The 15,394-nt window shown below is 43.6% G+C and overlaps 1 protein-coding gene across 2 annotated transcripts in view; it reads right to left on the bottom strand.

The window, feature by feature from the left end:
* NUP214 (nucleoporin 214) overlaps positions 1–14,741 on the bottom strand; it is a 39,472-nt gene extending 24,731 nt beyond the window's left edge. For both annotated transcript variants that reach the window (XM_082067664.1, XM_082067665.1), the window contains exons 1-17: positions 14,656–14,741; positions 13,154–13,349; positions 12,627–12,778; positions 12,152–12,356; positions 11,614–11,684; positions 11,220–11,283; positions 10,769–10,872; positions 9,961–10,067; positions 9,279–9,345; positions 8,573–8,696; positions 6,989–7,150; positions 5,564–6,017; positions 4,036–4,208; positions 3,260–3,351; positions 2,602–2,691; positions 2,104–2,253; positions 1,706–1,864 (exon numbers count right to left, since the gene is read on the bottom strand). In XM_082067664.1, the coding sequence (XP_081923790.1) occupies positions 1,706–1,864; positions 2,104–2,253; positions 2,602–2,691; positions 3,260–3,351; positions 4,036–4,208; positions 5,564–6,017; positions 6,989–7,150; positions 8,573–8,696; positions 9,279–9,345; positions 9,961–10,067; positions 10,769–10,872; positions 11,220–11,283; positions 11,614–11,684; positions 12,152–12,356; positions 12,627–12,778; positions 13,154–13,349; positions 14,656–14,697 (2,412 nt within the window). In that variant the 5' untranslated portion in view covers positions 14,698–14,741. The remainder of the gene's footprint in view (positions 1–1,705; positions 1,865–2,103; positions 2,254–2,601; positions 2,692–3,259; positions 3,352–4,035; positions 4,209–5,563; positions 6,018–6,988; positions 7,151–8,572; positions 8,697–9,278; positions 9,346–9,960; positions 10,068–10,768; positions 10,873–11,219; positions 11,284–11,613; positions 11,685–12,151; positions 12,357–12,626; positions 12,779–13,153; positions 13,350–14,655) is intronic.
* Positions 14,742–15,394: the final 653 nt, after the last annotated feature.

Below are 15,394 nucleotides of genomic sequence, written 5' to 3'. Positions count from 1 at the left end.
GAAAATTTACTTATCAATGGAGTAGCCAGAGGGCTTGGCTTGGACATACTATCCCAGCTCTCAACTAGAAATAGTACTTTCCATAATATTTGCAAAACATTACCAGGTCTTTACAGAAATGGTTTTACTAACATCAGGCATTATACAAAACAAACCTTAGTTCAAATCTCATTTCCAGATCATGAGTCATTTGCTCCTATTTTACAATGTTGAAACTTGTAACAATTATAGGTGATCAAAGCTTTGCAGGCTATTCACATGGCTCTGGGATACCAGCATTCACAGACTGTGATTCATGAGAGCATTCAAACATTCACAAATACAACTCCCACAATAAGGCAAAGAATTAACAAGATTTTTATAGGTAGGAAAATAATAATTAAAAAAATAAAGCACAGAGAGAGTAAAGTGACTTATCCACAACCACACAGTTGCACAACTAAGCCAGAGGCCTCTGGCTAGAAGCCCTGCTCCCTAAACAAGACCAGCCTTCAGTCTCGCTATTGTCGTCCCTCCAGCACGAACACGACTTCAACTCCGATCTCGTAAAATGGAAATGGAAGCTGCAACTAGTTTCAGCTCAACAAAAGGCTCACTTAAATAAAATGATGAAGCGGACAAGTAACACAGCTTGGGAAAAATCCCACTGCAACTGCTTTCAAGATACAGCACGAAATTCTAATGTGATGCACCCATCCTCAATCCAAATCCAGAAAGTTGACCTGAAAGCTCCCTCCTTACATTCCGCATCTCTCCCACTGTTCTTCTTTCCTCATGATCCTCTCTCTACATCAGTGAAACAAGCATTTCAAGATTATAATCTCTCTGAAGTCACAAGCATAAGCTTGAAATGTCACAGAGCAGGCAAACAATTAAGACTGTGAATCAATCTACAGAACGCAGGTGAAGATTAGAGATCAGACCTAAAAGAAATTACTTCATGTCAGCTGATTTGTAGTAACTGGCTGTGTGCGTCCTCTTGATACCTACTGTAACAAAGATGACATTCAACTGTATCTTCAGCCTGCTAGAGGGGAACTTATGAGCATACAAAAGACCAAGTATCATTTGTAGGGCACATTCACTCTATTTTGGTTAGGGTTAAATAGCCCTCTCATCACTAGAGCTGTAACAAAAAGAGTGCTTCATTCACCCCTACCTTCTTTCATGTCTTTGAAAGCATTCTTATGTGCTGCTGGTTATTTTCTTTTGTGCTCCAGCTTTTAGAATATCATTTAGCTTTATGCTCCGTCATCCGTGAAATTAACCACACAATTCTCTAAGTCATAATAAATCAAATTGTTCTAGAAGGCACTTGCTGAAGATAAAAATAATTCCAAGAACTCTTCTACAAAGTGTTGAAAAAAAAATTCTTCTAACTGAAATCTCTGAGCAAACACTACAGGCCGAGAGGGAACAGGGTGTCAAGAGTCACATTCTAAGTTTAGAATAGCCTTGGATCTCAGGTGTACCACTTCAGCTGCAGTTTTGAATCATTACTGCAAATGACAACAACACACAAGAGCTTTAGGAGAGGATTTTCAGCATGTCTTGCAAACTCAGGGAAAATAAAACTCACACTTTTACTAAACTATAAAAGAAATAGCAAATACCCAGGGCAGAACAAAACTGCTGGGCACTTGCACATGCAAGTCTGTTTTATATAAAAAACTCTAGATTAGAAGTTGGGTGACATGTTTCATACCTGAAGCTGTGCTTCACTCTTGGGATCCAAAGGTTTTGTATAGAGCAAGTGTAAATACCCCGAGCTGTGATTCCGTACATTCTGTTCTCTAGCCTCTTCTACCCCTGCAAATCCCTCCAGCAAAGTTGTCTTCAGAATACTAATATCTCCATGAAGTGACTGCAAACAGAAATAGAACAGACGTGACAAGGTTCAAAGAAACATTTTTTCATTGCCATCTCTAGAACAGAGGCTTCTGCAAGCATCTGCCTGAAAGTACAAATGCAAATGTCACCCCCACATTAAAGCAGCACAGTCAGATGTTCCATCTACAACAGCTCAGTTTTAGCAGGTTAAGTACATCAGGTGAGCAACAGTCATTGCTGAGGAGTTAAGCAGTTTGAAGATACTCTGCTCACCTCTGTTGTCTCTTTAATTTCCAAGAGGAAGGTGTGAAGATCATCTGACTCTGACCGCAACATCTTCATTTCCTCTGGAGTACCCACTTGGAAACAGGCTTTGGAAGTCCGGGCCTTCAGCTCCTCCATCTCCTTCTGAAAATGTGCAATCTATGAAGTCAAGGGAAGAAAGCACAGTCACTGAAACACACCAGGGTCTGGAACAAATGTCACAGCTCTTGGACAACGTTTCTACTAAACCATAAACACTTGTCACTTTGCAGTCCAAGCAGGAAATTCTTCTTGAACATTAATAGGAAAGAATACTCAATTTTTCCAGTGCGGTGACTGAAATTAAAGATGACTGAACAGGACACACAAACAGCAATTACAAACCAGGCTGATCATCTTGGAAAAAATTTCCATTCTGATTCCTAAACTACTGACAGACACCATCTGAACATACGTGAACTGAAAAATAAGTGTCTTGTGTACTTATAAACTGCTCGTGAATCTCACCTCCTCTCTGATTCCTGCTATGACAGGGTCTGAATCCTTCCACTGGTGGGCCTGTTTCTCTAAAGGTGTGCTGGGGAGTGCTGATTTGCCCTGAAAACAAACCAAAACAAACCCAAAGCCAATATTAGGGATATATCCTTAGCAATAAGGAACTTAGAATATCAAAAAATGCCTGATGTTAGAAACTGCATTCACCCATCACCAGTCCAGTCCATCAGTCATCAGGGAGACAACTGTCATAAGCATCAATACCAGTTCCATGGTAAACCAAGACTGGTATGCACATGGGGCCAAAGCTTCATGAAAGCAAAGGAAGTTTTTGTGGGCTGCTCTGTATTACTGCTTTCATTTTAATACCCAACAAATTTGGTGTCACTCTCAATACGCTGTCAAGGCGTCTCAACTTCTTATTAGCTAGGAAAGCCATGAAACCTCATTTCTCTAACAACAGAAAGAATGAGTTTCTACAACTCTGATTATGACAAGATACATCAAAATGCAGCTCTCTAAAGACAGAAATAGAACATAGTTTTAGTCCCACAGATTTGCTAGCTAATTCTTTGACCAAAGAACAGTCATTCAGTCCAATGAATCTGAAGCAATTCATGGGCCATGTACAACATTCTTCCACTAAAGAACTCGCTCAAGTTCCCACTACCTGAGTAGAGCTTGGCTTTGCTGCAGACGGGGTGATTTTGGCTGTCTTCTGTAGTGTAGAAGCTGAAGGTACACTCTGAGCAGGACGTGACACTGGAATTTAAGATGATGAACAGTGATTTATAAGCTTACACAAAGCCTGAGAAAACAAGTTGTGATCAGACACGATGATAATCATCGCTGTCAAATCCAAAACCAACAGTGGTACAGGCCCCAGCACAAAACACCTTCTTTAGGTGCTGTTTTAATCCCATCCCAGTTCTCTGCTAAGGGTAACAACTCCCACTCTTCAATATCTGGCTCTACCACTCCCAGGGGACCTTAAAAGCCCCAGTCACACAATCATCTGAGAAATGGAATATTATTCTGCTAACAAATGCCATCTAATGCAAACTCATTTGTGACCATTTTCAACTCTAGTTACCCCAGATGCAAGATAAGGCAATGACTTGTGTGACTGCCCAGAATATTCAGAATCAGAGCTGTATTACACATCACTGAAAATGCCAGAACTTCTGGATGAACTTAAGAAGCTGAATATATTTGTTTCACATACAGCTATCTGGGGAACAAAATGCACAAATGGAAAAACATCTCAGTTTCAGTACTAAGTCCATCAACATCACTATGGCATGCAAATCAAGGACTTCTGCTGCATCAGTAAACACAGCACGAAAAACAAGAAAGAAAGAAGCCAAATGAAGCTCACTGCATCCTAAAACTTTTAGAACATTGTTTATAACGTGTTATTCCCAACAATATGCATCAGATTCCTACCTGCTGCAGGTACAGGGGTCGAAGCCTTCAGTGGTGTGGTAGGAGAGGCTGCGAGGGGTGAGGACTGGCCCAGAGGACCTCCAGAAGCAGGTTTTGTAGCAGTGGAGAACGAAAACATTGGGGAAGTCCACTGACTGCTGCTAGGGGGAGAAGAGGTGTCTACAGCAGTGAACCTGCAAGAGAAAGCAGAACATCTTTCAGCTCTGAACTGGTCTTGGCTGTTTCCCTCCATCCAAAATGAAGCACTAAGTTCTAATGAATTTAGCATCCCCTTGAAGTCAAAACAACTCGAGCTCCAGACACAAACTTACAAGTGTAGCTTCTGGAGACAGTGGCAAGGAGCCATTCAGGATCATTTCTGAATATATGGAAGCACCAAGCCTGCTACTATAGACCCACCTAGTGAGCAAAAGCCAAACACCAACAAGAAATACTACTCTGCTTCAAAATGCATCTCATTATTTCACACCAAAGCACCACCTGTAGCAAATCTGAGCTGTCTTTCAGTGTCATCCTCGCATCAATGCTAAACCAGAAGTTTTGCAAAATATGAAATTCCATTCATCTGCAAACTCAGCTCCTCAAGGCAGGCAATTTAAATAGCCAATTCACAAACATATCATTTACTTTATAGACAAAATACAAAATTTTAAAAGCTGAAAGAGCTACCATCAGATCCTGGTGTAGTAAAGATTTTTCTAATTAAAAAATAATCACTTGAACCATCAGAAATTTCTTATGATGCATTTACATTAGAATTGCTCTCCACAGAAAACAACTCCAATTAACATAGCTCTGTGTTTTAAATGATTTTTCCTAAAAAAAGATAGCCAGTCTCAGGAGTTGGAGGGGAGGGTCAGTATATGAAATCTGAGAGCACTTATCACTCAAATCCGTTTTGCAGTTTCTAATTGATATCAGTTTTCCTTCAGTTGGCATGAACAAGCTTTGAAGATTTCAGATCTTGTGTTCAGTGAGCAAGCATCCATTTGAGAACAAATCCACCCTCTTCACTGAATACAGGAGGGGAAAAGAAATCTATCAGCTATAGATACAGCTTCCTATCAGATCTGCAAGTTACTCTTTAGGTCAGGGGTAAGGAACCTTCAACAAACAAAGAAACTTGCGCTATCACCACCACAACTAAACCAGTTCCAGACATAAAGGATTTCAAACCCCATTGTTCCCAAGAGCCTTTAACCATGATTTGAGCCAAACCAAGGCACAGAATTACTGTTTGACGCCTACAAATCAGACACGAAACAACTAGGTCTCTGGCAATTTGGTAAATTATCACTCTAATTTTTGCATCTTCCCTCCACTAGTATTTTGTCCATGAATGTAACCTCTGGTATGGGAAGCACAGAAGGTTTTCAGAGCAAGACAGCCATGTGTGGCATAAAGAGAGCCTTCCTCAGTGCTTCCTTGGGAGCATGGGGAACAGCTGTCAGGGCAAAAAGCCAGAAACCATCTTCACATCCATGCAATTTAACAAGTGTCTAGCCACTGCATTAAGTACTGTATTTACTTCTCATTGAGGTTCACTTTGACTGCAGAAGCTGAAGGTGCAAAAGATGACTTCTGTGCAACAGGTGTTGTGGAGACTGGTGGCCCAGGCGAGCTTTCTGCAGCTGGTTTAAAGTTCACTGATCCAAATGAAAAGGAGGTGGCAGTAGCTGTGGTGGTGACTACAGAAGGTGCAGGAGTCACAGATGCCTTAGGAGGAGAGGAGAAGGAGAACGTTGCTGCTCCAGTCAGACTGGGAGCCAGAGCTGGCTTGGAGGCATCAGTGGCAAAGGAGAAAGACTGAGGATCACTGCCCGTAGTACCGGGCATCTTCACAGCTGAAGCCACAAAGGAAAAAGCAGCTGCTCCACCCGCTGCCGGGGGTTGACTTGAGGCAGGCGCAGCCAGAGCAACACCTGGTGCTGTGTCAGTCTTTCCAGAAGTTGGAGGAGTGGTTGGAGTCGTGGCGGTACTTCCTGCAGAAAGACAAATGGGGAAGGAAGAGACTCGTTTGGCGGCAGTGACTAATGGCAGAAGGTATCGCAAGGTCAAATGGGGACAGTTCAGCACTATCTCGCTCACTGGACAGACAGTGAGGAAGAGAGATGACAGAGTCAGGCTTCCAGTCCCCAAACCCACTAAGTGATACAGAAACTGCACCAAGTCCAAGCCACGATCAATACTACAGTCTGCCTAGATTAATGTTGTTTGGAATTTCTCGTGAAAAGGCTTCACTTTTCCCCATTGATTCTGATGAGGTTCCTGCCATCTCAAATAAAACAGGCTGTCAACGCAGAAGCTGGCCAGTGCTGCAGGGAGGCAGGCTGCCAAATAAAAGCATTCTGTTTGGGGAAGGAGAAGCAAATTTGGGCTTACGGAAGGAAATGGTAGGTTTGCAATTATTACTGCATGCCTGCAGACAAGCAACACAATCAGCTTACCTGCCCACCTCACACTATATATGGCAACACATAACTCGGATAAAACTACTACTCCCAGCGGAGTCGCCTTGCCTTAAACCTTGACAACTCTTCACCTGCTAACACAATTTTCACAGTGCTGTGAAAAGCTAGTGTTTAAAATGAGCTTTTGCTGCAGCCAAACACTTTAGTTCATCTCATGGTCTCCTGTGGCAAAACATATGGAGGAGAACCATCACGTCTCTGAAGCACACAGACCCTGCTCTGGCTCTGCACAGTGCTTGATGCTTGTCCCCAGGCAAAGCCCACTGTCCCTGCTGCAGTCCCAGTCACACACCCCAAAGCTGGGCAAAGGGCCTCCTAGAATTGCTTTGGCCTCATTCCGCAGAGGGGCCAAAACACTCAAGAACTGCTCCCCATTATCGTTATAAAGAAAAAAAAAAAAAGTCTTTTCTGTGACCACTTACAGATGAAGACGACAAAGATCCACAAATGCAAGTGTTTCCCTAACCCACTGGAGCACTTACCTGTCGATTTCGGAACTCTCTCCCCTACTAACGGCAACGGCTCTGGGGTCACAATAAGTGATCTGACCCCTGGGTTTTGGTTGATCATGTAAAATGGGCAGAGCACACCATCCGTAGACAACAAGATCAGAACTGGAGCTGGAGGAAGGGTCTTCTCGTCACCTGCCAGAGACCATGTAGGTTAAGTCCCACAGCAAAAGTTTCCTGTTCTGTTCCTACTGGCATTGGCACCTTCACATGACTTGCTTAGCACAATATTTATTACATTTCACCCTTCTGTCTTTCACCTGTATCTTGGTTCCCTTCCCTGTGAATACCCAATTCTCTTTTTTTCCTTCTTTATCCCTTGCTATTTCTGACTTAATGAAAAATCTGCTATGCTCACGGTGCTTTGTTTGTCGGGCAATGCAGTGGATGGCCGTGTTTCTCTACCTATCAGTTCTTCAAGAAAACCATGCCAGGGAAGGGTAGGTTCCACATGGGAACAAGCTCCAAGACAAATGAGGTTTCTTTGAAATCCAAACTTGCTGTTAAGTGCAAAGCCAATTAATGTGCAGCTAAAATCAAGCTGATTGCAGCCTGTGAGAGCACAGAGAATGTGCAAAAGGCTTCTCCAAAAACCTTTCTAAAAACTCTAAGGCAGCACAACTTGGTCTTAAAAAAAGCTGCCCTGACAGATTTCTTAATCCAATAACTGTACAGATTAAGAGAGAAAATGCTTCAAAATCCATTTTTCATTCAAGTACAAAGGTTGACCTCAATTCCCTTCTGTAGGTTTTCAGCCAGGTAAAGTTCTCAGTTAATCGGCACCCTCCTGTGCTCTTCAGGAACTCCTGACTGCAGTACCTTCGACTCTGCCTGAAGGCATCTCTATTTCAATCTGTCTCTGGGTTTCAAGGGAGAGTATTCAGAATTCACTAAGGTACAACACAATAGCTCAAATGTAGTTTCAGCTTCAGCCTCTGACAAGGCGCTTTGAAGAGCCTTCAGGCAGCACAGAAGGTACAGCAATAATGGAACTGGGGAGATGTAGAGCACAGCAGGGTTCAGTCAGTGCAGGCCCTGTGCTTTAATGCAGAATTAAAACCTACGCATTCACCTCCATGATCTCTGTTTTTTTCTGGCTTTGAATCTAACCCACTTTTCCTTTAGATCAGCACAAATGTACTTCATACAAAACAGTTCTGCAAAACGACATAAGCTACAAGAAGAAAGCAAGCCTCCCAGGCTGTCCGAAATCCCTGGTGTTAGAATATAACTCCTTTAAACTCACTGTTATCCCAGCTCTGTAAAACACAGACATAACTCAGATGCTTTGTTTGCCATGTCTGCTAGTGCAGTATCCCAGGCTGCCAAAAACTTTGAGGAAGAACTGTATTTTATTTAACACTTTGCCATTTGAAGCCTTACACAGAAGTAAGCCCACATGTGCTGTGGGCTTGGTATGAAAAGGCAGGATGGATTCTCTGTCAGTCTCCCTTTCAGAGCAATCCCCTAGAACCCTGAGAACCAGGCTGCCCCTCAAAAATCTCTCATATATTGCTATTATTGGACTATTCCACAAGAAAGACTAACAGGACTTACTGATTGGGATGGGCATGTTACTGGTGTAATCTACAGCAACGCCAACAGGCAGAGTGTCATCGCTCTTGTCTGTCACAGGAAGTTCTGCTCTGCTGGAGTCCTCCAAAACCCACGATTCCCAGTTCTGCAAAAAGTAAGGCTATTATTTTGACTTCTGTTTTCATGCGGTCAGCCTTCCTCAGAACTCTAGACCACTACAATAGAAGATAAGACTGCACAAAAAGCTAGAGAGCATCTACTTAAATTTGTCAGATTAACAAATAACGTCAAGGCTCTTCACAGATTTGTGTGTGATTTCTCACACGTCATTGCATGTCAGAGTTCAGTGAGGTCAGACAGTTTTAATGTTTAACTTCAATTAATGACCTCACATGAATCACTATATTATAGTGAGTTGGACCAAATTTTGAGACTACCAAGTGAATAATGAAAAAATAGATTTCTGGCGCTTGGTCCACAACACACTGTGTTTCAGTTTATCCTTTTGCGTCACTCAAATCTCTCATTCATCTATGAATTAAGTTTCTGTACAACTCGGATGTAAAACTAAAGGGTTTTTTTTTTTTGGCTTTTGGCTGTTGTTTGTTTGTTTGATTTCAAATATACCATCTCTTTGTATTCCAGCTCTTACACAGGTTATACTTGCTTAGATTTTCTAGAAATGGAAGGCACATATGGACAAATGCAACAGGAACAAGAACATTACCTGATCCCCCTGCCTGGCAAGAATGCTGACTTCTGTGGAAGCTGCCGAAGCTGCCAGAACTAGATCCCTGTAAGCATGGACACAAGTGGGTTAAAACCAACATGAGGATCCAAGGCAAGGTCCCCAGTTCCACAATTCTTTATTATCTATACAAATTTGTAACTAGGAATACAATTTATAATATGGAACTGACTTTTCCTCCCAAGATGAGGGAAATACGATTCGCTACACCACTGTGGAATTTTTTTTTCTTTAAAAGCAGTCAACAGGGGCTGAAACTCTTTGCCAAACAGTGATTTGGCAGCCACTGTATCATCATAAATAATTATGGTCCAAGTCAGGTAGTAGAAAAGTTAGAAGCAGCTTCTTCACACAGATACACAATTAAGGGAGAAAACAAGTTCATGCTTTACCCAACCTATGACTTACAATCTCAAGGGAAATGGTTATGACAGATTTTAAAGAATAATAAGTATTCTCACAAGACAGATTGGTATGTTGGCACAGAGATAAAGCTTGCAGGAGAAATTAGCTGTACTTCCACAAAGCATTTTCTAAATAATATCATTCACCTCATATTCAAGTTAGATATAGTTTACAAAAGGGAGGAACACAACAACTGAGAAGTGCACTCAGACACGCAGCACAAGGCAAAGGCTGTGCTGTGATTCCTGCCACTCACCATTCCTCAACGTAGTTGAGGAAGTAATGATGCTGTCTCTCTGTGCAGCTCCCGTAGCAAGGCTCCATGAAATTCACAAACTTCTCTGGTCGCTTCTCTTCCTTTTTCTGTAAGACCAACATTGGTAATTTACCTTCCAATGCAGAAATCAAGTAATCTCCCATAAATATGACTGTATCAGGGTACACAGAATCGACTGGGTTGGAAAAGACCTCAGAGATCATCGAGTCCAACCCTTGGTCCAACTCTAGTCCGTTTATTAGATCATGGCACTAAGTGCCATGTCCAATCTCAGTTTAAAAACCTCCAGGGACGGCGAGTCCACCACCTCCCTGGGAGGTACACCAATAATTGCCACATACTTCAAGAGAGAACCAGCATCATGAGACCACTTGAAAAATAAAGAACAAAGTAAACAAACCCAAACTCTCCTCCAAAATATAAAGGAACAATAAAGAATTTACATCTCACAACACCCTCAGCAATTAATAACCTGATACTAAATAAGAGCATACCATCAGGCCTAAAAATCTCCCTAACCTAAACAAAAACATGTATCAGGACTCTACATCAGGCAAGGTTTTCTTGCCAAGCGTTCCCAATTTGATCTTGGCAGAGAACAGGTTACTGATCGGCTTTCAAGTGGATACAACCTCCACTCAGTCCCCCCAAACCCACGATTCACAGCAGTACCAAACTCAAATCCTACACGATGCCAATGTGAATAATAAAAGCAACTTGTCATTGTAATAAACAAGTTAATAACAAGCAATAAACACTTCTGTCATTGTGACTTGCTGGCACTTACAGGCAATATGGCTACAACCACTTCCGGAGGTGTTTCCAGCGTCCCATCAGCCGCTGCATACACAATAGTAAAAACATACGTGCCAATCCACAGGACGTCCAAAACTGAAAGAGAAGGAAACAAATACCTCAGCCAGGAATACTTCAGGATATTTCCTTTTAATGATCTGTCTGCAGAACATCAATCTTATTAGGGACAAAAACTGTGTGATCCCAGAAATTTCAAACACTAACCAAAAGAATGTATTTGATTTGCTTGATGATATCACAGGCAAAACACGACGCTACTGTTTCCAAACAGGGATTATGGTTTAGCATATCCAAATGAAATGAATGAACAAAACCACACTGCAATTATGTAACTACCATAGGACACTAGTACGGTTATAACTAAAAACAACATGAGGAGGAATGAGTAATAGTATTTTAAAAGAAGAAATAAAAATATGTACCTTTAACAGGATTGTCCGAGTCATAAAAGGGAGGACAAGGGATTACTTTCTTCTCCTGTAGGTTCTGCAAATAAAACTATCCTTAAATTCAAAGAAAAAGGCACCAAAGGAAGTCAATTGCAAGGTTTGCAGAAAGCCCAGAGAACTGGTTTAGAGCAACTCACCCACTCTTTAACACTCACCACATGCCACTCTGAAATCATAACATTTAAGTGGCAGGTGCAAATCTTAAAACCAGCATTGGTCTAAAACCCTTTAATATTTATCAGAGGGGTTGGGCAGCTTCACATGGCTCACACCATGTGCCACCTGACTAAATTCTGTAGCTTGCGATGCAAAGAAAATAAAGCAAACTACTCAGCAGACATAAAACTTTACTAGCAACAACACTTACAGGCAGATATTGCACCACTGTGCCATTTTGCTTCCCTACAGCCAGCTGTTTTCCCTTTGGGCTCCAACACACTAAGCAAAAAAAAAAAAAAAAAGACAATTTTGTTAGCAATAAGGAATTGGAGAGTTACAAGGCCCCACAAAAGCAGGAGGACCAACAATTTAAACCCACAATTTTCCCCCTGCAGAATAGCATGAATCTGAATTAAACAAGCAGGGGTTCACTCAGTCACAGAGAATGGAAGACTGCACAGATCAAAAAACAACTGATGACGAGACTTATTTGCATGCTTCCTTGGAAATGACAGTCAAGTCTGAGGCAGCACAAACCACAGGTGAACACATTTGATTAATCCACAAGATGCAGCTCCCTCAATCAACTGGGAAAGAGCAGATATACTGTAAGACATTTTTCCAAGTCTTAGGAGTTTAACAACTTCCTTTTTGAGAATTTTTTTAGAGAAACCTCCTCTTGAGACAAACAGCCTTTTTAAAGCCATCTTCACTTCTACTCTTCTCTGTCTGGGGCTGCCACTCACCAGATGTAACGGCAACGGAGGACGGCAGCGTGGCGTACACTTTCACAGAGTCCGTGACCTGCAGGACGGAGATGCTGCCATCGGACAGGCAGATGGCCACCATGGCAGGGCTGGCGGGGTTCCACTTCAGGTCGTTGACCATCGCTGCATTTCCCGCGTCTTTGGCCAGTTTGTGATACGCAAATGCACGTTTCTGCTGTTTTGCCTTTTAGAAAAGACAAATACTTGAGATGGTCAAAGCTGAGCACAAAACCAAGTTCTCCTAAAGTCATAATTCAAAGCAGTTTTGACCCTCCTATACAGTAACGACTGATAAATATAAGAAGCAGATTTTGAGTTTACTGAACAATTCCTTTACAAGTCACCTCCCACAGAGAGACAGAAAGTCCCACCCAAGCTATGTCTCTCCTCCTCTTATATTCTCAAAAAAAAACAAACCAAACCAAAAAGCAAACCCACTTTGCACATGTTTTACCTGATTTAAGAACGTGCGGACATCAAAAAAGCCAACGAAGGAACCAATCTCACTGGACATCATACAGACAGACAGTGTGAGATTATCACAGCTCAGAGCCAGGTGCTGCACAGGAAACTTCATGGGAACTAAGGTACTCTGAACATTCTCCACTTAAAACACAAAAAAAAGGGAAGATAGAATGAATGGGATTAATATAAATAACAATAACTGTTCTTGTAAAATAATAGCATTAGAACAAGTTTATCAAAAATCACCAGTCTTATTAACAGTGGCTCTCAAAGCTAATGTAGAAAAACTGAGTGAAAGCAACTCCCTTCATCTCTATCAATACAGTCTCAAGAGTTGCCAAATTCCTAAGAAAATTCCACTTCCCTTCTTCAGTAACCTGGAGGAAAAATAAGTACAGATGACCAAACCTGAATGATGCCTGAACAGCAGCACCCCAGTGATGTGTTCCCAACAACTATCAGATCAGAAAACCCCATACAAATCTGTCTCTGGAAAGACCACGAGACATCCCTTACCAATTTTATTGGGATCTTCTCCCAGCTGGTTCTGCATGAGAAGATTTTTGGTGTGAAAGATTTGCAGACTGGTTCCTCCACCAGCAAAGACCAGCCCGTATTTGTTAGACACTGCGAGGAGGCTGGAGCGCTCTTTTGGAAGATCATCAGGAGCGTCAAAGATGCGGACCTTCTTCAGCGCTCTGAACTGAAAATCCTGTTGAGAGAGTTGGGAAGCAGCTGTACACATGCTCATGCAGAGGATGGTTTACTTCGGTTTCTCTAGACAGCAAGTTGCCAAGTTTCTCCACAAGAAATACAAAACACCTGCCAAGGCAGGGTCCCCACCCACTGGGGACAAAGCAGAGATATAACATGACTGAAAAAACCCTGTTGCCTTAAAGCTACAAAGCACATACCTGCTTAGATGAATCTTTGTTTGCTTCTGTAATTAATGACACACAGAACAGATACAGTTATTCCCTTCCACCCACCCCAGCAATTACTTTGTATAAACAAACTTGGGCTTTTTGCATTCACTTATCTCATAATTTACATTGTCCTTTTGTAAAAGGAGGAAGAGAAAAGCAGAGCAAGGAATAAAAACTCCTAGACCACAGACTGAATTAAGAAACAGCAGTTGCACTACCAGCATGGAAAACCTGAGGTTCCCCTTAGGAATGAGTCTCTTCCCAAGGTGCCAATTGTTGAACTGAGCATTGGATTGAATGTCAGTAACTCAAATCAACCACCTGAGTTTTATTTCCAAGTTATTGCCAAAGCACTGAATAAGTACATTCCTGCAACCTGAGAAGGCTGTGGCAACTCAGAACCTTCTGCAAAACAAACAGCTGAAGTCTCTTGTTTTTGAAGAGGCCTGAGCAGAAAGCAGCTGCAGGAAGATCCACCTGGGCTACAGGAATCTGAACCCTGTGTCCTCATTTATAAAGTCTCACAGCAAAACTTTGGAGACACAGCGATGGGCTTGGCTGGCACCACACAGCAAGACTCCCCTTTACACTGTCCCATAGGCAATAATCACACATGCTGTGCCCCAAAGCAGGAGATTCCCAGCACAAGACATGCTGACAGGTCTGGGAAACACACCACTCGTCTCCCAAAATAAAGTTCCTCCAACCGGCACACTGTGCCTGTGCCTCTCCCTCCCCGGGTGTTACCAAGCCCCCCCTCACCACAGGCCGCGCCATCCCCTCTCTCTTCCACTCCACAGGCTGGTACCGGACTCTGCTGAAAATTCCTCAGGTGCTTCACAAGGATGCCTGGAAATGCCCCCACCACCGGCCTGCCAGCCCCACAGCCCAAGTCAAGTCTCTCCCACAGCCCACCCCTCACGGCCCAGGACAAGTCCTCCCCAAGCCCCGTTCCCCTCACGGGCCCAGACGACCCCCCCCACGGTCTGTCACTCCCTCCCGGCCTAAACCAGCCCGAGCCAAACCGCCTGCCACCCCCTCACCACCGGGGGCTGCCCCCTCAGAGTGCCCCTGCTCTCTCCCGCCTCTCACCTTCATCTCCCGCTCGGGGATCACGTCCATATCGTCCCCCATGGCGGCACCACCGCTCCCGCGGCCCTGCGACACGGCCGGGAAACCCCCGCGCGCCCGCCAGAGCGCTCACTTCCGCTTCCGGCAGGGCCGCTCTAGCCCGCAGCTCTCTATGCTCCGCGGTGGCCTGAGTCCTCCAGCGGGCTCCGCTGTGTCCCGGCGGCGCCGGGTCCCCCCGGGGCTGGAGAACGGGGCCATAAACGCCACCCCTGGGGGCGGAAGAGGCTGCTTGGCAAGCGGGTGTGTTTAATAACCCCTTGGTTCGTTATGTTGTGAGGCAGCGCCTGTCTCCGTGGCCGTGGCCACACTCGGGGGTCCTGAGGGGCCCCCCTGCGGACAGGGCCTGGCTAGTACCCGAAAATCAACGTTAGTGATAGAAATAAGTTAATAAAATAAGTTTGATAGACTTCAGGTGTTTATTAGGTGTTAGGTCACAGGAATGGTGTTTGTTAGGACAAGCAGGAGAGGGCTGAAGGACAAGGTGCTTGCTCTGAGGGGTTAAAGGGACAAAACCAGAGCAGGAACCGGTTCAGACTGTGTAAGGCTGCAAGTTGGGTGACAAAGGAACTGCGAGTGCCCAGGACATGAGTTCATCCAAGGACAACGTGAAGACGACGCTTTCTTCCTCCTGCAACCTTCAGAAGATCACTGGATCATTGGACACGCACTGTGGACATTTACCTGTGCTAAATGTTTCCAA

The sequence above is a fragment of the Streptopelia decaocto genome (assembly GCF_964273445.1).
Source record: "Streptopelia decaocto genome assembly, chromosome: 17".
Lineage (NCBI taxonomy): Eukaryota > Metazoa > Chordata > Aves > Columbiformes > Columbidae > Streptopelia > Streptopelia decaocto.
Note: the sequence above shows the minus strand (reverse complement) of the source record. Positions and strands in the feature narration are given on the sequence as shown.